The 26,830-nt window shown below is 41.6% G+C and overlaps 1 protein-coding gene across 1 annotated transcript in view; it reads right to left on the reverse strand.

Annotated features, from left to right (window-relative positions):
* Window positions 1-1,245: 1,245 nt before the first annotated feature.
* The window catches only part of flt3 (fms related receptor tyrosine kinase 3), a 96,138-nt gene continuing 70,553 nt past the window's right edge, over window positions 1,246-26,830 (reverse strand). The window contains exons 15-25 of the mRNA XM_070891319.1: window positions 23,915-24,047; window positions 22,601-22,705; window positions 19,973-20,083; window positions 19,728-19,881; window positions 17,486-17,622; window positions 16,235-16,356; window positions 16,025-16,147; window positions 10,526-10,637; window positions 10,334-10,433; window positions 2,815-2,920; window positions 1,246-1,484 (exon numbers count right to left, since the gene is read on the reverse strand). Coding sequence (XP_070747420.1) covers window positions 1,338-1,484; window positions 2,815-2,920; window positions 10,334-10,433; window positions 10,526-10,637; window positions 16,025-16,147; window positions 16,235-16,356; window positions 17,486-17,622; window positions 19,728-19,881; window positions 19,973-20,083; window positions 22,601-22,705; window positions 23,915-24,047 — 1,350 coding nt within the window. The 3' untranslated portion in view covers window positions 1,246-1,337. The remainder of the gene's footprint in view (window positions 1,485-2,814; window positions 2,921-10,333; window positions 10,434-10,525; window positions 10,638-16,024; window positions 16,148-16,234; window positions 16,357-17,485; window positions 17,623-19,727; window positions 19,882-19,972; window positions 20,084-22,600; window positions 22,706-23,914; window positions 24,048-26,830) is intronic.

Consider the following 26,830-nt stretch of genomic DNA (forward strand, 5'->3'; position numbering starts at 1 on the left):
ATACAAGATCCTGTAGGACATCTAAAATTGACAGTCCACATTTTCTTCATATTAGACATACATTAGCATTTAGAAAAATGTGTACTCTATATGTTAAAGCGAGAAATGTTTAGGTTATTCTGCTTACAACAAATGTGGTAATGACAATAAGAACATAAGGCAGCAGTTTACTAAATGCATTCCACAGAACACACACATTCTCTATTATGCACTTTACCCAACCCATTTAATCACTGAGGAAAGATGATAAAAAGTTGTTCAATGCTCTCTGGCAGTATTCCCATTCTCGTCCATGCTTTCAAATCTCTCCATGGCCTTGCCCCTCCCTATCTCTGTAACCTTCTCCAGCCCTATAACCTCCGAGAGACCCTAAACTCTGGAATTTCCTCCCAAACCTCTCCACCTTTCTCTCCTTCAAAGTGTTCCTTAAAACCTACCTCGCTATCCTAATGTCTCCTACTTTGACTTGGTATATATATTTGTCTGATTACGCTCCCATAAAGCGCCTTGGGACTTTTTACGCTAAAGGCACTACCTGTATATAAATGCAAGTTGTTGTTCTCGTAAATCAAGCAAATTCCCCTAATACCTACCTAATCTTACATTCTACATTATATATATCCAAGACCAGCAATGACAGTGATTGTAATGTGCAATTTTTTGTAATGATATTTCCTTAGTCTCGGTGATTTCGGAACCATTATATTTCACGCAGAATTTCATTATCTCTATCTGTACCTATCCTCATATCCCTTAATCCCATTTCTAACCAGATTTGTATCTAGCTCTTCTTTTTCAAGTGTTATCACCTTTAGATGGGGCCTTTTTTCACATAACCATCTCTCTGTGTATACTAGGAGTGGGTAAGGGGGCCGGGAATTCCTCTGAATATCAATTGTTGCTTGAGACTTGTTAATTTTATCGTGGGTCCTCCAGCTTTAAACTCACAGTACAAATTAGAAATGCAGTTTGCTTCTACATGATCCATTTTAAAAAGCTAGCTCATTGTCTCTCCCATTTTTTCATTATAATTTTTGTCAACTTTGAGCAGTTAACTTTCATGAATTAATTTCAACATGGCTTAATTTCTGTATAGTTTTTAAATCTACCATTTGTCGATACTCTGTATAATACAAAGGGGAAATTGTCAATTTATGAGGCCCCAGTCTTCCAGAAACAATTGAACTGCAACACAAGAAAAATCAAACACTTTCAACAATTGCAGCCTTCTTTATGTTAGCAGCTTAGAGAGTCATTGATTAGTTTAGTGATTAAAAAGAAAACATTCAAAGTCCAGTGAAACCACCTCTGTCTTGGTGGTCAGTACAGCAGAAAAATTACATTTGTAAATCTTCATTCATTGGAATGCTTTCATTCAGTGATGATGTGGCACTTGCAGACTGAATCTGGGTACACTCCTGAGAGCTGATAGGCCGGTTTTTATGGTTTGAATTGTATTTGCACACCTTTACGTTATGGTAAAGCTGAGTAAAAAAAAAATGAAACAATAAATTAGCATGAAAAGAATATTTTTATCAGATCTGTCATGTATAAGAATGGATCTCACAGTAAGGATTTTTGTAAAACTGCTCGGTGATAATATTTCACAATGTGCTGAAAACTTACAAATATTTTAAAAATATTGGCCCACTAGCAAAAGTGAAAAACAGAACAAATAATAATAGGATGAAGTAACAAAAAAATCAGCACAAACCACAAGCTTAAACTGAATTAAATAAGTGAGATAATAATGAATCCGTTCGGGAGATAATTATGGCAATTTAATAACAGTAAGTTATTAGATCTGGGCCCAATAATGTCACTTTCACCTGATTCAGAAGGTTGTGCGTTCAAGTGCCAGTGGTGGGCAAAATACAGCCCAACTACGCATCCGGCTCGTCAGTTCATTGTATCTGGCTCACTGGATGGGTCAGAAATAGAACAAGAGCCGAAGCTCGCACTACATATTAGTCTGAGTCGAGTCATGGCTGCTCATCTTGATGACACTTCTCCACTGTGTCTTTCCTTTCCAGCTCTTCAGATTATGACAGCAGAAGGGTTCTTATCGCCGTCTTAGACACAGGAGTAGATCACGGAGCACAAGGACTCCAGGTACTGGCACGTGATTGTAGTTCAGGCCTTGCGAAGCCTCGGGCTCCTGTACTCAGCACAACATGCGCGGTCCCTTTAAATTTGCTGCACGGTATCTCTTCCAGTGGCAGGAGCTGGTGAATGGCCTACGCAGGACCTTGTGATTGGTGCACGACCGTACGGCTGTGCACCTATGGGGGAACATTGGTTGCGACCCTCAACTGTTCTCCAAAACTTGTTAAGTGGCCCTCCAACCCAAATAATTGCCTACCCCAATCTAGACTGACACTTCAGTAGAATATTGAGGGAGTGCTACATTGTTGGAGGTCATGTCTTTCAGATGAGATTTTAAGCCAAGGTCCCATTTACCTGTGCTGATGGACATCAAAGATCCCGTAGCACTATTTGAGAAACAGCAGGGGAGTTCTCCTGGTGTCCTTGTCAGTATTTATCCCTCAACCAACATCATTAAAAACAGATTACCTGGTCACCTAACCTATTTACTGTATGTGAGATCTTTCTGTGCACAAATTGGTTACCATGTTTGTTTATATAACAGTGACTATACTTCAAATGCAACCCATTGGTTGTGAAGCCATTTGGAATGTCCCGAGGACATAAAGAGTGCTATATAAGTATGTTCTTTCTTATGTAGACAAAAGCCTTCATTTCAAGTACTGTAATTATACTATCAGCTGTTCCTGTAGGATTATGTTCACTTACAGCTACTTCAGCATCTGTAAGCTGCTTTTCAAAAATAGAAACCAAGTCTGAAAATGTGAGTCTTTTTCCCGGATCAAGAGCCCAGCAGGATTGTATCACATTGTATCTATGAAAACATGGAACTGGATGTTAGGAAGTAGGAACAGTAATACATTGCACATAAATAACATAACTGCAATAAATACTTTAAACAATATATTCAAATATTCAAGATGTTTGTTTAAAAAATAATTGGACAGGTCAGCATTGCTGCCCGTGAGGGACATCTAGTGGAGACTGAAATAATGGTCAAAGTAGAATGTAAAGTGTCATTAGCAGACATTGCAATGCAATATTTATTTGTTTATTTCCTTCATTTGAAAGTAGTTTTTTACATTCTTTAGATTGCTCTGCAGTATACATCAGACCCTGATGAAGAAGATAGGCAGACAGTCAAGCCATAGGCCTCCACCACTGCAGCTGTTGATCAGATACTAGCGTCACTTGGACAGCTCAACTTCCAAAATATCCTCCTGTAAGGAAGAACCTTGTTTCCACTTTCCACCACCCCATGAGATTGGCAACATGCCGTATTCAGAATCATGAGCATGAATTCATGTCCTACCAGTATATGGTACATCATACTGAACCAGTGTACCCGCTAACATTAAATATTCAAACTTTTTCTTATTTACTTCAGAAGAAAACTAAAGCAGATGTATTAGCAAAGCAACCAGGAGTATATCTGTGGTGTATGAATAAAGAGTCTGACCAGATACTGTGAGCTCAAAGTAAAGTGTGACCGTAGTCTTTTATTGCAGGTCTCCAGAGTGTCTGCCAGCCTATGAGGCCTCCTTAAGTACAGGTGCTCCCGAGGGATTGTGGGATCCCTTGGGACTCCAGGGGATGAGCCCTCTGGTGGTATTTACAGGTTTAACTATATAACAACACTCCCCCCAAAAGTCAATAGTGTAACTATTTACAAGTTGAGTCGATCTGGGGCCTTTCTTTCCCTGGTTGACCGTCTCGGTGAAAATGCTGGCTTTGGTGAGTCGTTTGTTGGGCCCTCGCTGGCCTGCTGTGCAGCTGGCCTTGCTGGGTTGCCTGGTGTGGCGAGTCCTGCTGGGCTGCTGAGGGTAATGGGTTCTGCTTTGTGGCCAACCGCTGTATCGGTTGCCACTGGTCTGTGCGTTGGGGGGTCAAAAACGATAGGGTCTAATGTGGGTTGCTCTGGATAGTCCGTGAATCTGAGTTTGGTTTGGTCCAAATGTTTCCTGTAGATGAGTCCATTTGAAAGTTTGACTCGAAACACCCTACTCCCCTCTTTGGCCACGACAGTGCCAGGAAGCCACTTGGGACCTTGTCCATAGTTCAACACAAATACAGGATCATTAATCTCAATTTCGCCTGACACATTTGCACTATCATTATGTACTTTATTGAAGCCGCCTGCTCTCTCTACCTGTTCGGGGTGGACTAACGAGAGCCTTCTCTTAAGTGCCCTTTTCATGAGCGGGTGGAATCCCAGTGAGCGATTGGGGCCTCGTGCGATAACTAAGCAAGACTCGGGATAGGCAAGTCTGCAGTGAGCCTTCAGTGACCCTCTTCAAGCTCTGCTTGATGTTTGCACTGCTCTCTCTGCCTGACCATTGGATGCTGGTTTGGACGGGGAAAATGTGACATGTTTGATCCCATTGTGGGTCATGAACTCCTTGAACTCGACACTGGTGAAACACGGCCCGTTGTCACTCACAAGGACATCAGGCAGGCCGTGCGTGCAAACATGGCCCACAAGCTTTCAGTGGTGGCAGCGGATGTGCTTGCCAACATTATCTCACATTCAATCCATTTGGAGTACTCATCTATAGCCACCAGGATCATTTTTCCCAAGAACGGGCCTGCATAGTCGACATGAACCCTCGACCACGGTTTGGAGAGCCAAGACCATAAACTTAGTGGCGCCTCCCTGGGTGCATTGCTTAACTGTGAACACGTGTTAAATTTGTGCACGCAGGACTCTAAGTCCGCATCGATACTGGGCCACCACACATGGGATCTGGCTATCGCTTTCATCATTACAATGCCTGGGTGGGTACTGTGGAGATCACTGATGAAAGTGTCCCTGCCCTTTTTTGGTACCACTACCCGATTGCCCCACAGAAGGCAGTCTGCCTGTATAGACATTTCATCTTTGCTCCACTGATACGGCTTTATTTCTTCCTGCATTTCTAATGGGACACTGGACCAGCTCCTGTGAAGCACACAGTTTTTTTACTAAGGACAGTAAGGGGTCCTGACTCGTCCAGGTTCTAATCGGTCGGACGATAACAGGTGACTGCTCACTCTCGAATGCTTCCATTACCATAACTAAATCTGCGAGCTGTGTCATTTCCACCCTCGTGGTGGGCAATGGCAGCCGACTGAGAGCACCGGCACAGTTTTCTGTGCCTGGCCTGTGGCAGATGACGTAGTTGTATGCGGACAACGTGAGCGCCCATCTCTGGATACAGGCCAATGCATTCGGATTTATCCCCTTACTTTCAGAAAAGAGGGTTATTAGTGGCTTATGGTCAGTTTCCAATTCAAATTTGAGCCCAAACAGATATTGATGCATTTTCTTTACCTCATAAACACACGCTAACGCTTCTTTTTCAATCATGCTGTAGGCCTTCTCAGCCTTAGACAGACTTCCGGATGCATAAGCAACCAGTTGCAATTTCCCAGATTCATTAGCTTGTTGCAATACACACCCAACATCGTATGACGACGCATCACATGCTAGAACCAAACGCTTACATGGATCATACAACACAAGCAATTTGTTTGAGCATAACAGTTTTCTAGCTTTTACAAAGACATTATTTTGGCTTTTACTCCATACCCATTCGTCTTCTTTACGCAGTAAAGCGTGCAGTGGTTCTAACAATGTGCTGAGACCCGGTAAGAAGTTACCGAAGTAGTTCAGGAGTCCTAGAAACGACCGCAGCTCCGTCACGTTCTGTGGCCTCAGTGCGTTCTCGATTGCCTCCGTCTTCGAATCGGTGGGCCTGATGCCATCCGCCGCGAACCCAGGAACCTCACTTCTGATACCAGGAAAATGCACTTCGAGCGTTTTAACGTGAGCCCCATGCAATTAAGCCGACTAAGAACCTCCTGCAGGTTCTACAGATGCTCCACTGTGTCCCGACCTGTAACCAAGATGTCGTCCTGGAAGATCACGGTGCGCGGGACCGACTTCAGTAAACTTTCCGAGTTTCTCTGGAATATCGCCGCGGCTGATTGAATCCCAAACAGGCATCTGTTATAAATGAAGAGACCTTTGTGCGTGTTGATGCAGGTGAGGCCCTTCGATGATTCCTCCAGCTCCTGCGTCATGTCGGCCGAGGTCAAGTCCAGCTTCGTGAACATCTTTCCTCCCACCAGCGTCGCAAAAAGGTCGGCTGCCTTTAGTAGTGGGTATTGATCCTGCAGGGAGAAACGATTGATAGTTACTTTGTAATCACCGCAGATTCTGACGGTGCCTTCTCCCTTGAGGACTGGAACAATCGGACTGGCCCACTCGTTGAATTCGATTGGCGAAATGATGCCCTCTCGTTGCAGCCGGTCCAGCTCGATCTCCACCCTCTCTCTCATCATGTACGGTACTGCTCCAGCTCCTGCCGAGCAGCATGGGACTATCGCCCGGTATCACCCAGAGTGATAACTTGTGCACTGCTCCATCGTAGGAGACGTTTACGGTAGCACTGCCGATTACGGGAATCAATTCCTTTGTGTAAGTTCTCAGTTTAATGCGAATGGGAGTCAGGACTTGCCTTGAGGCCTTGCTCCACCACAATTTATCGAAAGTCTTTTTGCACATAATGGGCTGGCTCGTGCCCATGTCCAGCTCCACTGACACCAGAAGTCCATTTAATTCAACCTTCAGCATTAACGGAGAACATGTTGTGGTAAATGTCTGCACTCCATATACCTCTGCCTCTTCAGTTTGAGGCTCTAGTTCATTGTGATCCGCCATGGATCTGTCCTGCTCTGCAACATATTCTAAATATATTCAAAAAGGAGTTAGATGAAGTCCTTACTACTAGGGGGATCAAGGGGTATGGCGAGAAAGCAGGAATGGGGTACTGAAGTTGCATGTTCAGCCATGAACTCATTGAATGGCCTACTCCTTCACCTATTTTCTATGTTTCAATGTTTCTACATGGTGGTTTGCAGGATTATCAGGGTTTGCAGCTTGCCTGCACATACATTGGAGATGTCCCATTGTTCCACAGCCCTTACAAATGTATCCTTTGAAGCGGCATGAATGGAAACGATGATCACCCCCGCAGCACCAACAAGGTGTTAATGGCCTAGCATTCATTGCCCTTGATGGTGGACTCAAGACATCTGCGGACGTGCAACTGCAGGTATGTGAGGCCTGTCCTGTACGTTATGATTCGAAAACAACATTCACTTTGGTGGCAAAACATGAAAGCAGAATATTATATGAATGACGGCAGATTAGGAAAAGGGGACGTGAAAGAAGACCTGGGTATCATGGTACATCAGTCATTGAAAGTTGGCATGCAGGTACAGCAGGCGGTGAAGAAGGCAAATGGTATATTGGCCTTCATAGTTAGGGGATTTGACTATAGGAGCAGGGAGGTCTTACTGCAGTTGTACAGGGGCTTGGTGAGGCCTCACCTGGAATATAGTGTACAGTTTTGGTCTCCTAATCTGAGGAAGGACGTTCTTGCTATTGAGGGAGTGCAGCGAAGGTTCACCAGACTGATTCCCGGGATGGCAGGATTGACATATGAGGAAAGACTGGATCAATTGGGCCTGTATTCACTGGAGTTTAGAAGGATGAGAGGGGATCTCATAGAAACTTATAAAATTCTGACGGGACTGGACAGGTTAGATGCTGGAAATATGTTCCCGATGATGGAGAAGTCCAGAACCAGGGGACACAGTCTAAGGATAAGGGGTAGGCCATTTAGGACTGAGATGAGGAGAAACTTCTTCACTCAGAGAGTTGTTGACCTGTGGAATTCCCTACCGCAAAGAGTTGTTGATGCCAGTTCATTGGATATATTCAAGAGGGAGTTAGATATGGCTCTTACGGCTAAAAGGATCAAGGGATATGGAGAGAAAGCAGGAAAGGGGTACTGAGGTGAATGATCAGCGATGATCTTATTGAATGGTGGTGCAGGCTCGAAGGGCCGAATGGCCTACTCCTGCACCTATTTTCTATGTTCTATGTTTCTCTGTTACTTTGTTCACAGTACTTGCAGCAGCACTCGTGTGCTGAGAGATTTGTCACTGGGCTATCGCTATGGCTTTATTCAAGGTTGGGGTCTCTCTAGTCAAAAGTTTGCGAAATATTACTTCATGACCAATGCCAAGTACAAAGAAGTCCCTGAGCATGTGCTCCAAAGATCCTTCAAATTCGCAATGTCCTGCAAGACGTCTTAGCTCGGCGACATAGCTCGCCACTTCCTGGCCTTCAGATCTCTTGCACGTGTAGAACCAGTGCCTCACCATCAGAACGCTTTCCTTCAGGTTAAGATGCTCCCGGAGCAGTGTGCACAAATCATCATACAATTTCTCTGTGGGTTTCGCTGGAGCAAGCAGATTTTTCATGAGGCTATACGTTGGTGTCCCGCCGACGGTGAGGAGAATCATCCTTCATTTGGCAGCGTTCGCTTCTCCTTCCAGCTCGTTGGCCACGAAGTATTGGTCGAGTCACTCCACGAAGGTTTCCCAATCATCTCCCTCCGAAAATTTCTCCGGGATGCCCACTGTTCTCTGCATCGTTGCAGTGGGGTTCGTCATCTGTATCTCGTCGCCAGTTGTGGTGTATGAATAAAGAATCTGACCAGATACTGTGAGCTCAAAGTAAAGTGTGACCTTAGTCTTTTATTGCAGGTCTCCAGAGTACCTCTCCAGCTTGTGAAGCCTCCTTAAGTACAGGTGCTCGCAAGGGATTGTGGGATCCCTTGGGACTCCACGGGATGAGCCCTCTGGTGGTTAAACAAGTATTTACAGGTTTACATATATAACAATATCAACAGGGTAAAACTGCCTCAAGGATTCAATTTTAGCTTTACTTTCTTCCCCTTTGTAATATTATCAAAAACAAGTTACACAAAATTTTGATTTTATGGACCGGAATTTGCGATGGGTACTAACAGTGAACTAGCTGCATTCGCTGGAATTATCCTTTTAAAACAGACTGTAACTTCAGGATGTAGCGCACGCGCATCTAAATGCGGAAATCCTGAAGTTGTGGTCAGTCACTCACTGCTCTGACACTGGGTCCCCCTCCCCCCTCCCCCTGCCCACCCCCCGCCCCCATAGCCAGCAATCAGAGTAATCAGGGAAATTAATGAAACTGATGAAAACTTGGGCTTTTCCATGGTAATATAACTGTTAAATACCCTATTAAATGTTAGGCCTTGTTGGATTAGGTGTAACTGGGGTTTTAACAACGCGTTGGGCTGGAATTTTAGAAGTTTGCGACCAGGTTTTTGCCGCGATTTGACCCTCCACGGTGAAAATCTGGTTGCAAAGCCCGAGCGGGATCCTCGGCTCGTTGTTTGCTGCGGCGATGGGATGTACCACCAGGAAGAGGTGCGCCGACAGGCAATGCTACGAATTGCGTTACCGTCAGACTTTCGGCTCTCTCCCCACCCGTATGCTGTGCTCAAAAAACCGACAGGATCAAACCTGTCGGTGCAGCCCTGCCAACAGCAGTAAGTATGAAAACCTGCAAAAAAGGTAAGTTAAAGTTTTTTTTTCAGCGATTCGATAGATAAGTGTCTTGTAAATGTTTTTGGGATTTTTTTTCCCCTCCTCCCAAGGCCTCTCTCGCAGTGCTCCCGGCCCCGGACTAAATTTGGCGAAGCTCGCATTTTTGCGCCCGTAGCCTCGTGCAACACTCCCCTTACGTAAAAACCTGAAAGTTCGGCCTAAAATTGGCAGCGCAGCAAAAACAGTAAGTTTCACGTATCGCTACTGTTTTCGCCAAAAAAAACAAAAGCCGAAAATCCGGCCCATTGACTGCGAAACAAATGTTATGGCCCTGAAAAACTAATTTTAATTTTGTGGAGTGTCAAATTTCTCCATCATGATAAAATTTACAAATTTTAAGAAATTGTTTATGATATTTCAGGTTCTACCTTATCCCCTTGCGAGATCCCCAATCTTTGTTTAGCTCTCGGTAGCATGTTTTAAAAGTTGGGATTAAAAACAGGTTCTCATTTCCTGCTACCCTGTCTGTGAGAATTCTGCAATGTGATTAGCTGCTTAGACAGCTTGTTGATGTCACATCTGCTCACGTTAGCAAATCCCCATTATACTGCATTGAAATCACTTATGCATCAAAAAAGGCAAACGTTTCGCCACAGGGATCGCGAGATTTTTGAGGGCAGCTTTCTTCGGGGCCAGTGGCGAACACCTTTGCTTCGCTGCTGACTGCACATTCCGGGCCAATGTGTCAGAACAATTATGCCAGAGTTTTAAATTCTTATGTAAAACTGAAGGTAGAAAAACTTACATCCCTTCAGTAGCATAAAACGGCTGGTCCATCTTAAACCCACTCTGAATTAGCTTGTAAAAATTTGCATCTACTTGAACTCCAGGATATGGATTGACACCTGAACAGATATTGAAAATGTGACATTAAGCAACACAACTGAGAAGAATTCATGGGATAATATTTGCATTATCATGAAAAATGAATAATTACCAAGTGAGAATATTTCCCATAATAAGATTCCATATGACCAGACGTCACTACAAATTGTGTAACTGCCTTCAAACAAGCTTTCAGGAGCCATCCACTTGACAGGCAGCCGTGCCTAAATTTTATGGGGAAACAAAAGTTAATAATTAAAATATGTTAACTTATATTATGGGCTACCATAAGTTACCTCTTCTCAATATAATGAGAGAGGCACAATAATGAAATTCTTCTGTGGCAATAAATGGGAATGTTTCCTTTCATCAGTCACCTCTTTGCACAGCCTCTGCTGTCTTCACAGTATCACAGGGCAAGAGGAGACACTACTTTCCACAACAAAGCTAGGCCTTTCCACAAAAATATTCTGCAGTTGTTGGATTACCTTTTCAACTCACAGGAACATCTGCCTCTGTCTTACCCTTGAGCTTCAAGAGGCTCGTGGAGTGTGAAAGATCAGAAGAGTGTGGAGTTTAGCCTCAGTGGGAGAGATTGAAAAATAAGTTTTGACATTTTAATTTATGTATTTTACTCTATTTTGAATTTAAATGTATTTCAATTGATTCCATTTTAGCTGTTCAATATTAAGAGCTGTTTAAAGTTATTAATTTAGTGCCTTAATTTTGAACTGAGATATGTGGGCCATCATGGGATCAGTAGTGTATCCAAGGGTAGCACATTTGCCTGAAGTGTTAGAAAATCAAGTCTCTGAGGCAGAGGATCTTTGTGCTCAAACAGCAAACGGCAAACTTGGCAGCATCATAGAGGATGAGAGCTATCTGGATTGTACTTTTCATAATATGGCTATTCAAGCAGCAGTGCTAGATGGTTCAGGAAATTTAGAAAGAGAAAATTGGATGACTAAGCGCTGAGTATAGTGTACAATGTGCTGCCGATTCGCTAGCATTCATTTTGTGCTACCACCAAACACCAATTTCATTCCCTTAGTATTGGATAAATATGAGGTGGACAGTGACAGTCACTCAGAGGAAGGTAATCCTGAGTAAAATTGCTGCACCATAGAGCAAGGGATTACCCAGGGAGGCGAGAGACAGTTAGACTACAAGAATAAAAGAGTGGTAGTAGTGGGGGATTCTATAGTCAGGGTATGGACAGCTATATTTGTAGTTATAACTGGCAGTCCCAAAAGCCTCACTGGTGAAGGACATCACGGAAGGGTTAGAAAACCGTTTGGAAAGGCAGGGAGAAACAGCTCAAAGTCATGGTACAGGTTAAAACTAATGACATAAATTAACATATGTTTGAGGTGTTGTAGAAAGAATGTAAGGTGTTAGGCACTAAATTGAAAAACAAGACCTTAAGAAAGTAAAAGGATGATGGAGCTTTTTATGATTCTGGTCAACATTCCTCCCTTAGCCAACACCACCAAAAAAACAGATTCATTGCATTTAAGAAGTGGAAATTTCTGTACCACCTCAATAATGCTCAAAATTCTCAAATTGGATTGCTCCACTTGTTGAAACTATTTTGTAGATTGCTTTATATTGTCCACCATTCCCTGACTAAGAGAATGAGTGACAATCTGTTTTCAGGAGGCCGCAACCAAAGCAAACCCAATCTTGGGCTGTATTGCCAAGACAATTCATCACATTACTGTTTGTGGGATCCGGTGTGCAAAATAGGTGCTGCATTTTCCCACACAGTAACAGCCATTAATTACATTAATGGCATGCAAAATTCTTTGAGGCATTTTTGAGTGACATGATAAGGTATCATATCATTGCAAGTCTGCTTTTCTATATTATAAAAGCAACAGATTATCCAGCAGAATCATAAAGCCTTCTTTGTTAAATTATGTGGAGCATTTGCTATATCCTAGAAAATTTGATATAATGCAGAGTACAGAAAAGTCTAAAGAACTATTTTGAAGGAAGCACAGACTGGAATAATAACAAAGCATGTGATCTGAAAGTACACACCTCAATTTTCTTCCAGTATTTATCCAAGAAGTGCTTCAGCATGTTGCCAGAGAGATAAGAGAGCTATTTGCAGATTTTGAAACACTCAAACACAAATTCAGATCCTCTCCTTCAATCTGGAGTTAATATTCTATTAACAACCAAATTGGAAGATGCTACAAAGTACCTGCTACAAACAGGTGGCGTTGTCTGGATGAACCAGCAAACCAGATTAAGCTGTACCTTGGGTTGCATTTAAGAAGTGGAAATTTCTGTACCACCTCAATAATGCTCAGAATTCTCAAATTGGATTGCTCCACTTGTTGAAACTATTTTGTAGATTGCTTTATATTGTCCACCATTCCCTGACTAAGAGAATGAGTGACAATCTGTTTTCAGGAGGCCGCAACCAAAGCAAACCCAATCTTGGGCTGTATTGCCAAGACAATTCATTGTAAAGCTAGGACCACAGTAACATAGTTATATCAGACTTTGGCAAGCCACCTTCGGACTACTGTGTCTAGTTTTTGTGACCCCAACCCCACAGACAACTCAGGTAGAATATTGTGGCAAAAGAGCAAGTAAGCAAGTATAGAGAAGGGCAACAAGGATGAACACTAGACTGAGGACACTGAGCTATGAAAATGGATTTAATGTCTTGGGCTTATATTTCCTGGCAGATGGAGACTTAGAGGAGATCTGATTCAGGTATTCAGCACTATCAAATGGCGATTATGAAAAAAGATAGAACGTTTGATGTGATGAGGTTCGCTAGAAGTAGAGGCCACCCATACAAGCTGTGGAAGTAGAGGATGAGGTTGGATGCCTGGATTTTTACTTTTCCCAGAGGATACTTGACCTGTGGAGCAGAATTCCAGAGGAGTAAGTGAAGATGGAGTATAATGTGGGAAAATATGAGGTTATCCACTTTGGTAGGAAAAATAAAAAAGCAAACTATTATTTAAATGGGGAGAGATTACAAAATGCTGCGGTACAGAGGGATCTGGGGGTTCTTGTACATGAAACTCAAAAAGTTAGCATGCAGGTACAGCAAGTAACTAGGAAAGCAAATGGAATGTTAGCCTTTATTGCAAGTAAGGAAGTCCTGCTACAACTGTACAGGGCGTTTGTGAGACCACATCTGGAGTACTGCGTACAGTTTTGGTCTCCTTATTTAAGGAGGAATATACTTGCATTGGAAGTAGTTCAAAGATCCATGATCTTATTGAATGGCGGAGCAGGCTCAAGATGTCAGATGGCCTACTCCTGCTCCTATTTCTTATGTTCTTATGTAAGACAGATTCCTTGTGGTCTTGCAAGAAGGTGTTAGATGGATTGTTGTAAAACAAGGTCATCACATCATATGAATAAGAAGAGTGCTGCAGTACAGCGGGACCTGGGGGTACTTGTGCATGAAACACAAAAGGTTAGTATGCAGGTACAGCAAGTGATCAGGAAGGCCAATGGAATCTTGGCCTTTATTTCAAAGGGGATGGAGTATAAAAGCAGGGAAGTCTTGCTACAGTTATACAGGGTATTGGTAAGGCCACACCTGGAATACTGCATTCAGTTTTGGTTTCCATATTTACGAAAGGATATACTTGCTTTGGAGGCAGTTCAGAGAAGGTTCACTAGGCTGATTCCAGAAATGAGGAGGTTGACCTATGAGGAAAGGTTGAGTAGATTGGGCCTCTATTCATTGGCGTTCAGAGGAATGAGAGGTGATCTTATTGAAATGTATATTATGAGGGGGCTTGACAAGGTGGATGCAGAGAGGATGTTTCCACTGATAGGGGAGACTAGAACTAGAGGGCATAATCTTAGAATAAGGGGCCGCCCATTTAAAACTGCAATGAGGAGAAATTTCTTCTCTCAGAGGGTTGTGGATCTGTGGAATGTAGTGCCTCAGAGAGCTTTGGAAGCTGGGACATTGAATAAATTTAAGACAAAAATAGACAGTTTCTTAAACGATAAGGGAATAAGGGGTTTTGGAGAGCGGGCAGGGAAGTGGATCTCAGTCCATGATCAGATCAGCTATGATTGTATTAAATGGCGGAGCAGGCTCGAGGGGCCGTATGGCCTACTCCTGCTCCTATTTCTTATGTTCTTATGTAAAGTGTACTGTCTTAACTAACACTGAGATAATGCTTACTTCTAACATTCTTATTAATTAACACTATGATGCCTGTTTAGACTTGACTACTCCAACTCACTCCTGGCTGGCCTCCCACATTCTACACTACGTAAACTTGAGATCATCCAAAACTCGGCAGCCCATGTCCTAAATCTCACCAAGTCACGATCACCCATCAACCCTGTGCTTGCTGACCTACGTTGGTTAAACAATGCCTCGATTTCAAAATTCTCTTCCTTGCTTACAAATCCCTTTATGGCTTTGCCCCTCCCTATCGCTGTAATCTCTTTCAGCCTCCCAACCCCACAAGATGTCTGCACTCCTCAAATTCTGTCCTCTTGAGCATCCCTCATTATAACTGCTCAACCATCGGTGGCCGTGCCTTCAGCTGTTTCGGCACTAAGCTATGGAACTCCCTCCCTAAACCTCTCCGCCTGTCTACCTCTCTTTCCTCCTTTAAGACGCTCCTTAAAACCTACCTCTTTAACCAAGTTTTTGGTCATCTGCCGTAATTTCTTATAATGTGGCGCGGTGTCAAATGTATCTGTTTTGTCTTGTAACACTGCTGTGACGCGCATTGGAACATTTTACTACGTTAAAGGCGCTATATAAATAAAAGTTGTTATTGTTGTTATTATTCAGTCCTCCCACCACTAGTGACACTATGGTGGGTTGCCCAGGTCCAGGTGCCATTTTGATTTCTCACCATATTTTTCAGGAAAATTGATTTAAAATTTAATTGAATAAAATTTCTTTCAGATTTTACATCACTCTGGGTAACATCGTGGAAGATCTACGAGTAATAAAATAAATTGTGTTCAGCACTACCGTAGGTCCTTCCCTCAGTTCAGATAGCATAGCAGACATGAAGAGCAACTTATTTAGCTCCTTGAGAGCTTGAGGGGACTGATGAAGGGTCACATCAGCAACATTAACCTTTATTTCCTTTTACTAATATTGATGGAAATGCTTGCATTTCCAGTATTTTCTGTTTTTATATCAGATTTCCAATATTTGTGTGAATTTTTAAAGAATGTACATTAAAAACATTTGTTTGCCGTGATATATCTATTAATTTTGCTAGTGAATAGCTGGGCAAGCGAGTAAGCCCTAAAAAGTTCAAACCTCAGCCTGTGCTGAATTAGCTGTGACAGTGATTATTAAGGTGTTGCTATTGGGTTAGGAAGTGGAAAATTAGGATTCCTGCTCCTGACTGCTATCCAGCAACCGCTACTGGAAGAGAGTGGGGATAATTTTAACTTTTGTTAAAAGCGAACGATAGTGGATCGGCCATCCATTAACCACCTCTCCCGATTTTCGTTTGCATTGCGAGGGGTGTATAATGGGCCAATCCGCTATCGTCCGGTTTACACGATCGCCAAATGTTAAAATTACTCCCAGTGTGTGTAGATGTCAAGTGAGGAGAGGACAAAAAAATCATGTGCATGGACTTACGTTGCCTCTGACGACGTAGTTAGAATCTTGCATGATGTCCCTGGCCAATCCAAAATCACATATTTTTGCTACTTTCCCATGTGTCACTAACACATTCCTAGCTGCCAGATCTCTGTGAATACACTAACAAAAATCAATGATTAATTTACTATGGTAAGGCAGATCAGCAACTTTGAATATTTGGCCCAAAGACTGTTTAAGTAAGCTTACACTTCGTGAAGTGAGGAATTCCATCCCCTTGGCAACTTGATAGGAAAAGCTGAGAAGATCCTCCAATGTAAGAACGTGTAAATCTTCATCTTCGTATCTCCTGGAATTCTGATAGTTAACTTCTATATAAAGAAATGTCTCAAAATGTATTGATTGTGTGATTGTGAGTAACTGGCATTCATGGAATCTCTTGTGTGCTCTTCTCTAGATACTAACCTGCACCTTACATTTTGTTGGAATCTTTATATCGTATTTGTTAACTGCCACAGCTATTTGTATTGGAGAACAGACAAAGTTGCAGCTCAATATTAGATTATTGACGTTTTGCCATACATTTACTCTAGTGTTAGATGATTAAGTTTGCCAATTTGTTCTAAAAAGGACAAGTACCTACAAAATAAATATTAACCTTTTGAAATGTTTTCAATGCTAGGGTAAAACTTCCTCAGATTAGAATATATTCTCTGACGCTTTGTATAGAGATTACACAGAAAATAATTCAATTTAAGGCTGGAATCTCCTGTTGAAACTTTGGTTTGTTTCACAGTGGAATTTATTATACTATAAGCATATACTCAGAGTAGCCAGGAATCCATTTTTGTTCTTTTAAGACAATAAAAATGATTAGTGGAAATTACTTTCCCAATAATAGCTTCTTTGATATTTAATAGCCTTTCCATGCATGTAAGTGTTTAGTATAATTAAAAGTAAATCTTTGATTAGTATAGTATATATGAGTATACATTATTTCTTGGGGTAAATAAAGCAAATTGTGACTCTGTAACAAGGTCTTCCTTACTCACGAAGTAACCTGCATATGTCACTGTTTTACATCAAGTATTCTCTAGGGAACATTCTCTGCACCACTTTTGGGAGCTTGCTCACATATCAGTGCGTCCTCCTACAGCTCAGCCATGGAAGAAGTAGCCTGATATGATGTTTCTCTCTTGTCAGTTGACATACTTGAATTGCAATCCAATATATACAGTATAAATGTATATCACACATACACATTGAGCAATAGTGATTGCTTCCTATTGAACTGTATGAGATGCCATATGAACTAGTTGCATTTGCAGCATACAAAGCACTGACCTTGACTATGGCTTTTTCATGTGTGCTCAAATAAACAACAGATCATTTATTATTGTTACTAATCACATATGCTCTACTTCTCAGTATTTATACTTGCAGTACCAAAGAGCCAGTTGCTTAAGAACTGTTTTGATTTCTGCATACAAAACTTCTTACCTGTAGTTAATGGGCATTTTAGTTCATCCTTGCTGCATTGTAAATCACAATCACCCCTTTGTGACATGGTGCCAGTATCAGGATTTCTATTCATTGGTACATAAGATTCATTTTGCAGAAAATTTCTAGTTTTGCAGCTGTTCAAAATATGAAATAAAGATACTAAGAGAATAGGTACACTTCCTACTTAAAAGCTTTTTCTTACAAAGTAAATATCTACATATTATATATCCTGTGATAAAATAAACATGTATTACTGCTTGTAATTAATTCACACTTGAGCAGTAAATTTGAAAATAAGAATGATCTTGTACGATATTCATTTAAAATGAATCAGCTGGTTAAGGCAGTAGTTGAGGAGATTGAGAGAGGGAGGGAGGGAGATTCCAGGTTTTATCCCCAATCTGCTGAGTTAGCTGATCTCTGGCAAGGCGGCAGTGACCCGGGACAGAGAGGACAAAATAAACCAGGATTCCTGTTTCTGATCGCTATCCAGAAAACCTTGCTGGAAGTGCGTGTGGATAGACGTTGAGAGAGAACATAATCACTTGACTGTGACACCACTGGTGTAATTGCCCACTGACACTCACAGTGCAGCCGCACGTGTGAATAATTGCCAGTTGGTTTAGGTACATCAGGGAGACTGTTACAGTGGAACGGTAACCTACCATGGAGTGAATGCCTCCAGGAGAGAAAGGGGGAGGGGAGAAAATTGGTAGAAAAGAAGAGAAAGGAGCAGAGCCCCGTAACACCAGGTTTCTGTCCTTTTGGCACTTAGCACGCATTTTATGACAGGGCAGTGACGCCTCCAATGGCATTTTCCAGGGATTCCATCCAGTAGATGCCTGCCCTGAAGATCACCCAAAAAAAACGAGTGGTAGAGGTTGCTGACGTACAGCAGACAACATGCCAAAACATCACTGGGCACTTGCACTGCTACAGGTCTTCACGACCTGCAGCAGTGTACAACTGCCCTCCCACGATTTGCTGTGAGCATCAATTCTCAGGTAGTAGTGCTGCTGATGCTCATTCAACATATTTAAAAGCGGTGAACCCAAAAATATGGGTGAGTTCAAACAAGTCGCAGTAAGATCTCTGCATAATGTGCATTGTCCAGTTTATGCTGGGACCCAGTGGATAGGAAAATCAACCCCCTTCTGTCAGAATGAGGACATGTTTTGGGAAAAAATAAGCACCTTGGCATGATTATGCAATTTGTTTGTGACAGCAAGGATCAAATCATTTTTTCAGCTCCATTGATTATCTAAGGGTGCTTTGTATATTATTTTCATGGCCATTATTATTTCTTTTCACTATAATCGCAAAACATTTTTCAAAACCTTTGTGAATAGTGACTGAATGGTTTTCAGCAAATACAAACTACATTTACTGATAACGGAAAGAAAGAACTTGAATTTATATATGTCCTGAGGATATGTCAGTGATTCACAGTCAATCAATTAATTTTGAACTGTTGTGCTGTAGGCAAATGCAGCAACTTATTTGCACACAGCAAGGTCCCACAAATAAAGAATATAAATGACCAATTAATCTGTCTTGGGCGTATTAGCTGAGGGATAATTGCAGGTACTATTCTCTATTGCAAATAGTGGCATAGGACCTTTTACATTCACCTAAACAGGCAGAAAGGATCTTAGTTTAAAAACAGAAAATGCTGGAAATACTCAGCAGGTCTGGTATCTGTGGAGAGAGAACCAGTATTAACATTTCAGGTCGGTGACCTTTCGTCAAAACACATCGACCTGAAACATTAACTTTGTTTCTCTCTCCACAGATGCTGCCTGACTTGCTGAGTATTTCCAGACTTTTCTGTTTCTATTTCAAATTGCCTGCATCCACAGTATTTTGCTTTTGTATAAGGACCTTAGTTTAAGTCTACATCCAAAGGCAGCAGTGCTGACAATGCAGCACCCTCTCAGCCTGGAATGTCAGGCTAGTTCTGAAATGGAAGTTGAACCTATAACCTTCTGACTCAAGTAAGTGCTAACACTGAGCCATGCTAACACTTACAGAATATTAGTGAATAGGAATCTAAGGCAAATTTGAAACAATCTGATTTATATATTGGTGAGTTTAATAACATTTTTCACTAAATATGGAACTAAAACATTTTTATTGCTATGTGCTTACATTTGTTGATAACAAACATGGCAGAAATAATAAAAGGCACTGGAAAATAACAATATTAACCAGAAGTAAATTCAGTAAAAATATATTTTACCTGAATTGTTGATCATTGTAAAGATTGTGATAGAAGCTAAAGTTGTTGTGTGCAAAGACATCTGTCAATGTCTTATGAAATTTCTCCCGGTTATTTCTTAAGTAATTAAGAAGGTCTCCATAGCAACAATATTCAAAGATTAAGTATACTGGACCTAAAATAGCACATAATTAAAACATTTAGTAAGAAAATTTAAATAGCATGATTTAGATATGTAAACAAAGATTTCAGGAATAGCTTCTTACCAGAAAGAGTACAAGCTCCTAAAAGGTTCACAACGTTTTCATGGTGTCCCATATGAATCATCATTTTCAGTTCAGACATTAAGGCATCTTTTTCAGAAGGTTCATGTTTTTCTTTTAAGTGAAGAATAAAAGATATTCATGAGTCCATGCTCATTTAATTTTAATTATTATTCAAGGCACTGTCTGATATTGTTAACTTGCTGAAATATCTGCGCAACTAGTTTCTTTTTAAAAATTCATTCTTGGGATATACTGGCCAGCATTTACTGCCCATCCTTAGTTGCCCTGAGAAAGTGATGGTAACTGAGTGGCTTTCTAGGCCACATCAGAGTCAACTACGGTGGTATGGGATTGAAGTTACATATAGGCCAGACCGAGTAAGGGCAGCAGGTTTCCTTCCCTAAAGGACATTAGTGAACCAGTTGAGTTTTTAGGACAATCCAACAGCTTTCTGGTCATTTTTAATGATACCAGCTTTTTTTTTGCAAATTTTTAAAACTGACTTCAAATTCTCAAACTGCAGTGGAGGGATTTGAACTTGATAATGCAAATCAGAATTTTAAATCACATCTAGATTTGTTTTGCATTATACTCCTTTACAAAATTGCTAAATTAATAAACAGAATATATTACATTGTTAGTTATCCTTGATATTAAACAGATAAAGAGATATCAACTTGTGTATATTTCAATCTCACTATACCTTTAAAGAAATAAAGAATAAGCCACACTTGAAACCAGTTTCTAGTTGCCTCTGATTTTACCCCCATAAATATCTGAACACCTCAGTGGCCTTTGCCTTCTCCAGCTTGCCTTTAGTTTGGATAAGATAACCTAGAAATTGTATTGCATAGCGCCCATTTTTCGAGCACTGCAAGGATGTCTGAGGCCCCAACGTGTCAGGCACACAATTCCATCGAGAAGTGCAATGCCCAACATAGTAGGTAAGGAAAAACAAGAGGCATTCTTTACCTATGCTTGAAGCAGGCCCTTTGCATACTATTGTTCAATAGCAGGGGCACCTCATCAAGATCTCATCAAGAATGGGCGCGCCTGAATTTCTAGGCAGATAAATTAGATTTTCAAGATGCTTATTTAGTTCATCAAATGCCTCTAGGAGAAATGTATGGATGACTCAAGACAGAAGATTTGCCATCAGACAGTAATTCTGTCAATGAATGCACCTTCTCAGATAATTGACAAGAGTGATATTAATGAGCTGAAATTGCTTTTAGCATATTGGTTATCTTCTTCTGAAATTCCTGTGTGTGCTACTTTATTAAAGTCATTAATCTGTTTATTTTGAATGGATTAACATACTTCTTAAGATGGTGCACATAGGTCTTTAACACTGACATGATAACCAGTATGTTAAAATACAGCACATGGAGATTTCAACTTTTTTGAGTTAAATATCCAAGGCTCCAAATCAGTTGTTAAATTTTTGGGACCTCTATTTGCTGGAAGCCCACTGATTTAAAATTTCTGCCCTGTAATATTCATGTAATGCCTCTTTTGCCTCAGCAATTTTGCTCCACCCTGATTACATCTACGCAATTACATTGCAGAAAAAATGTACAGTTGAGCATGTATGAATTGATAGTCACTCTATTCGGATGTTTCTGTATCTGGAGTAAGGCCAAACTTTTGCTCTAGGTGGACTGATTCCAGAATCTCTCAAAAATGTTAACGGTGACTTCCAAATGAAGACATCAATGGCAGTGATAAGATTTAAGTGTGTGTTTGTGTGTTCAGATATCCTCTCTTCCAAGCTATCAATTGGTAGGTGTTAAGATGGTATCTTTCATATTGGTCTAATATGGTCCTTGCTGCTTTGGTGGCAACATGACATTTGCTGTTTACTCCACATCTACCTTCACCATTTGCTCTGATCTAAGCAAAAATCCTTTCCAAGATTCCAATAGCTAATTCTATAGAAAGATGCCCCACAAAAAGACTGAATTAAGAAGTGAGGCTTCTTATCTTTCATTATTATCTGCCTGTCGTAGCCTCCGACTGGCAAAGTTTCAACACTCATCTTCATTTATAACTTTGTCATTTAGGAGTTATCCAACCAGTTGGACTTATTTATTCAAGCTTTAAATTAGTTCATTATAATTACTTAATCTGTAATGTAGGAAAATAAAACACAATCTTTTTAATGTTTTATTTAAACGGTCTTTCATCATGGCTTCTTCCGAGCACCTGCTAAAATTAGAGCTGCTATGTTGAATGCAATGCATTTAAAGGTGGACCAATTCAAGTTTAAACATAACTGTCTATAAAAACATATTGGCGAGGCTAATTCTGTTAAACTCAATAATATTCCAAAAATACGGTACAAGAACAACAACAAAATGCTTGCAACTAGCAAAATGCTATCAGCAATGGTCACTGTGAGTTGTAGTTTTTACTTCTTTGTTTTATTTAAACTGACAAATATGAACCAAAATACAATCATTTAATAAATTGATATTCATTATTCATTCTGCTGAATACACAATTTTATCCATATTTTGAAAAATGACATCATTCATATTTGCATGGCTATCTGAGTGTGAGTCAATATTTGTACAATATTGAACATAAACATTCTATTTAGAGCAGCGTGGCATAAATTGCACATACCCTTCAACATCTTCACAGCTACTTGGACAGGGACATCTGCTTTACTAATTCCATATGCCGTGCCTTCCATTACTTTTCCAAATGCACCAGAGCCAAGTACATTCCCTGTAGGGCACAAACAATTTACGAAGAACCGTACCAAATTTCTCTACGGTTTAAACGTATACTGAACAATGGTATCAGGAATGTTATCTTATTGTGGATTACAAACATGAAATAATAAAATAAATTGGGATTGTATTTTGGATGTCAATTCGATAAACACCTAAAATGTCATAACCTGCCTTTTCTCTTTATAGATGCTGATTGATCTGCTCTGAATGTCCAGCATTTTGTGTTTTTATTTTAGATGATGCCGAGTTTAGTTTAAAAGGTAAGCACTTTTTCAAAGAAAAATGAATATTTGCAAATTATTGGGATGGCTCATTGTTCTTCCTCTTTTTCTCAGAAACCATTTTCAGATTAAGAATTATCAAATACAGACCCGCTTCACTTGAACTCGTGTTTTCAACCCTTATCTATCCTGCTGTTTTCCCAGCATTGAAGCACTGACCACACTCGATCAGCTCCGCTGGGCAGGTCACATTGTTTGCATACCTGACACGAGACTCCAAAAGCAAGCGCTCTACTCGGAACTCCTTCACGGCAAACGAGCCAAAGGTGGCCAGAGGAAATGTTTCAATGACACCATCGAAGCCTCCTTGATAAAGTGCAGCATCCTCACCGACACCCGGGAGTCCCTGGCCAAAACCGCCCTAAGTGGAGGAAGTACATCCGGGAGGGCGCTGAGCACCTTGAGTCTCGTCGCCGAGAGCATGCAGAAATCAAGCACAGGCAGCGGAAAGAGCTTGCGGCAAACCAGTCCCACCCACCCTTTCCCTCAACGACTGTCTGCCCCACCTGTGACAGGGACTGTGGTTCTCGTATTGGACTGTTCAGTCACCTAAGAGCTCATTTTAGAGTGGAAGCAAATCTTCCTCGATTCCGAGGGACTGTCTATGATTCTGCTGTGCAGGTTCAACAGCAGAAGCTGTTAGTCATTGATAATCAATGCTGTGAGATTACTTTGTATACAAGAGGAAGCACTGAAACCTCACGTGGTCTTGTTAATGTTTTCAAATAACTAATAGTTTTGAAAGATAAGGTGAGTTATTTCTTTTTAATGTACACTTTCAGTAAAATATGAAAAAAACCACGTTAAATATAAAAAAATGTTCTGGTGCTGGGCCTGTCTTATTTTGTCACTTTAGGCCCATTCATGCTATTTTAGTGAAAATATTTATTTTGTATTAGACTTTGGAACAGATTACTTACCCAGCTCCAAGTTTTCTCGAGGAAATTCCCATTTTATGTCATATTCAATGTGGCTAAAATCAACATAAACGTATTCGTTCCTAGAGGATCTATCACCCTGTATCATGATGAGCTGTCTTTCGTAGCCAGGTTGCTGAAATTAACACCAGATAGAGACTGTATATTAATCAATGTACAAATTTCTGATATGCCATCAGTTATTATGCAATATATTATAAACAACTGTACTGAAGAAGAAAAGGTTTCATTATAGAATCATAGAAATTTCAACACAGCTGGGACACTGCGTCACTGCTAGATCCACAGATCCAATGCTAGTCTCAACTCTAATCCCATTTCCCATTTTATGAAGAGTTCTTATTGGAAAGAACACTAAAATACTTTAGTTGGATAAGACTACTCTCTATTTCCTTCCTCTTCCTTTGTTGCCATGGCTCGTGCAGCAACTGTGTCTGAGGAATGGAATAGGTAATTTATTCTCTGGCATCCACTGATACAGCTATGAACCAGATACTTGCAAATGAGGAGAGCAGACAGATGACGACTGCCGTGCTAGTTTCACCTTTTCCTATGTGAAGCAACATGTAGTCTGCACTCAACACTTCCCTCCAGTGACAGAACTGGGAATTTACTGGTGGTTGAACCACAAAGGGTAAACTCAGATACCACCACTCGCTCATTCCAAATCACTCTGCTATTGCATTGCTACAAAATAGATAAGCTCTTTAATATGATTAAAAGCTGCCACATGGGCCACAAAAGAATAATAAGCCAGTCTGTGCACCTAAGCTGTTCTGTGTGTTGATTCTCCAATGGAATGTGTCATGGCGCAGTCTTGTACATAATTTCCCTCACCCTGAGATCCTAGTCTTGGCTGTGCCATTAGGGGAAGTGCTGAATGGAAGCCAGACACTTCTGCACAGAAAGGACGATGAGAAAGACAGCTACTTTCACACATCCCTGGTGGCTGGTTACCAAGTGGTACTGACAGAGGCCTCATCACACGAAGCTCTGTGCCAGAAAGACTAAGTTGTAAAATCTACCTCATTCAGTGTAATCTGAATTTGATTATACAATTCTGAAAAGCTATCATGAATGTTGGTGATAAGCATTCATGTCTTTTTCTCTAGTGCTTTATATTCAATGTGAATGTCTCAGATTATTCTTTTTACTGCACTATTTAGTTGTGTGAATGGAGCTCAGTAATAATTTGAATACATTCCTCAGTGTGACAACCTGTCAATTGATGTCTTTGGCAAAAGAATGTATTATGGTTATTTCAACTAGGTGATAAAAGAGGTAGCATATCAAACCTACTTGAAAGCATATTTCTCTCCAGTAATTTGGGCTGATATATTTCCAATTATTACCAAACCCTCACACTACATTTTAATTGCTATGTAGGAACTATGCAAGCACCCACTGAAGCGATATAAATGAGATGATTCCGTCCTGACCCCAAGGAGCACAGATTGGCTGTAGATACTCTGCAGCACCTACAGTAGGCCTGAGGATTTTCAGAACCATAATGCTTTGCAAATGGGATTTGGAGTGGGCAGCAGAGGTACAAGATGCACTTTAATATCAAAATGGGAATGGGAACGGTGACAGAGGCATCTTGCATGCACTTCCCCAATATTATTGTGTGCAGGACATCGTGTAAAAACAATGTTGCAAAAATTAGGTTGCTAGGGACTAAGAGGTGGGGAGGCACTTTGTCTAAAGCACCCAGTAATATAAAGATGGGTTTTTATGGCCATTTCTGGATTTTTTGGTGTTTTTTTCATCTCTGCAAACACTTTGGGGGGGGGGGTGGGGGGGCAGAGAGGCAGTAGACTGCGGGAAACCCGGAGTTTCGAGTCTCCAAACTCGCTGAGGAGTTTTAACTACACAGCGTGCATGTGACATTACTGGCAGGTTCCCCACCCAAAAGCCAGCCTAATTGACAGGTTTGGGCTCCAGTTAGGTGGGGAATGCTGACGAGGTAGGTGCAGGGTACGGTGGGGGAGGGGGTTCCAAGCCCTGAAGGCGGGTCTGATCCCGGGGGGGGGGGGGGGGGGGCTGATTCCCGACCAAGTGGGGGAGAGATCGATCCCGGGAATAGGGGCGGGCTGCTGGTGGGTGATCTTCGGGAGTTGGGAGTAAGCACTCCTGGCCCACAGGGATTGCTCCCCGTGGCTGTGCTTGGCTCACTGCAGCTACCGGGAATCCCGAGCCCCGAGATCCCTGGTCACCCACAGGAAAACCTGCACAGCAGGTTAAAGCAGTGGCTTCTGGCCTCATTCTCATACTAAAAATGCCAATCCGCTTTCTGACAGCAGGTTGGCTGCTCTTCCCCTATCCCACCTGAGTAAAAGGTGAAAGTAGGCAGGTTTTAGATTTTTTTTAACTTTTGAGGTGAAATTTTATAACCCCATTAGCACCTCTGGGGTGGCATTAATGGGGCGCAGTTGAGGTTATTGCCCGGGGGAAGGGCTCGATAGCGCCTCCAGGGAAATGTTGTTGGAGGTTTGGGGGTTTGTTGCATTGGTAGCACGTGCCCCGCGATTTGCGCACAGGCCGGCGCACGCACGATGATGATGTCATCGCTGTGCGCACCGACCCGTGTCGACCCCTTTGCGGGGCATAGAGCTGCAGGTGGCTGGGCGGCGTGGTTGCCCTTAAACAGGAGGACATATCACTGCGGCCATCATTTTGTTTGAATTGTCAGTCGTCTCCTTAATCGACCCGACAATGGCGGCTGTTAGTTCGGCTGGGCCCCCAACAGGCAGCCCGGCATCCCCTCTTGGGTGCCGGGCCTCTGGCCTGGCCAAACCCCTCCCTGGTGGCCCAGTGCACTCCATGGAGACCTCACTGGACCTCGCAGTGTCCCTCCCATTTAAGTGAAGGGGAGGGACGTTGCGATACCTCATGCGT

Source organism: Pristiophorus japonicus, chromosome 10 (assembly GCF_044704955.1).
Source record: "Pristiophorus japonicus isolate sPriJap1 chromosome 10, sPriJap1.hap1, whole genome shotgun sequence".
In the NCBI taxonomy this organism is placed as follows: Eukaryota; Metazoa; Chordata; class Chondrichthyes; family Pristiophoridae; genus Pristiophorus; species Pristiophorus japonicus.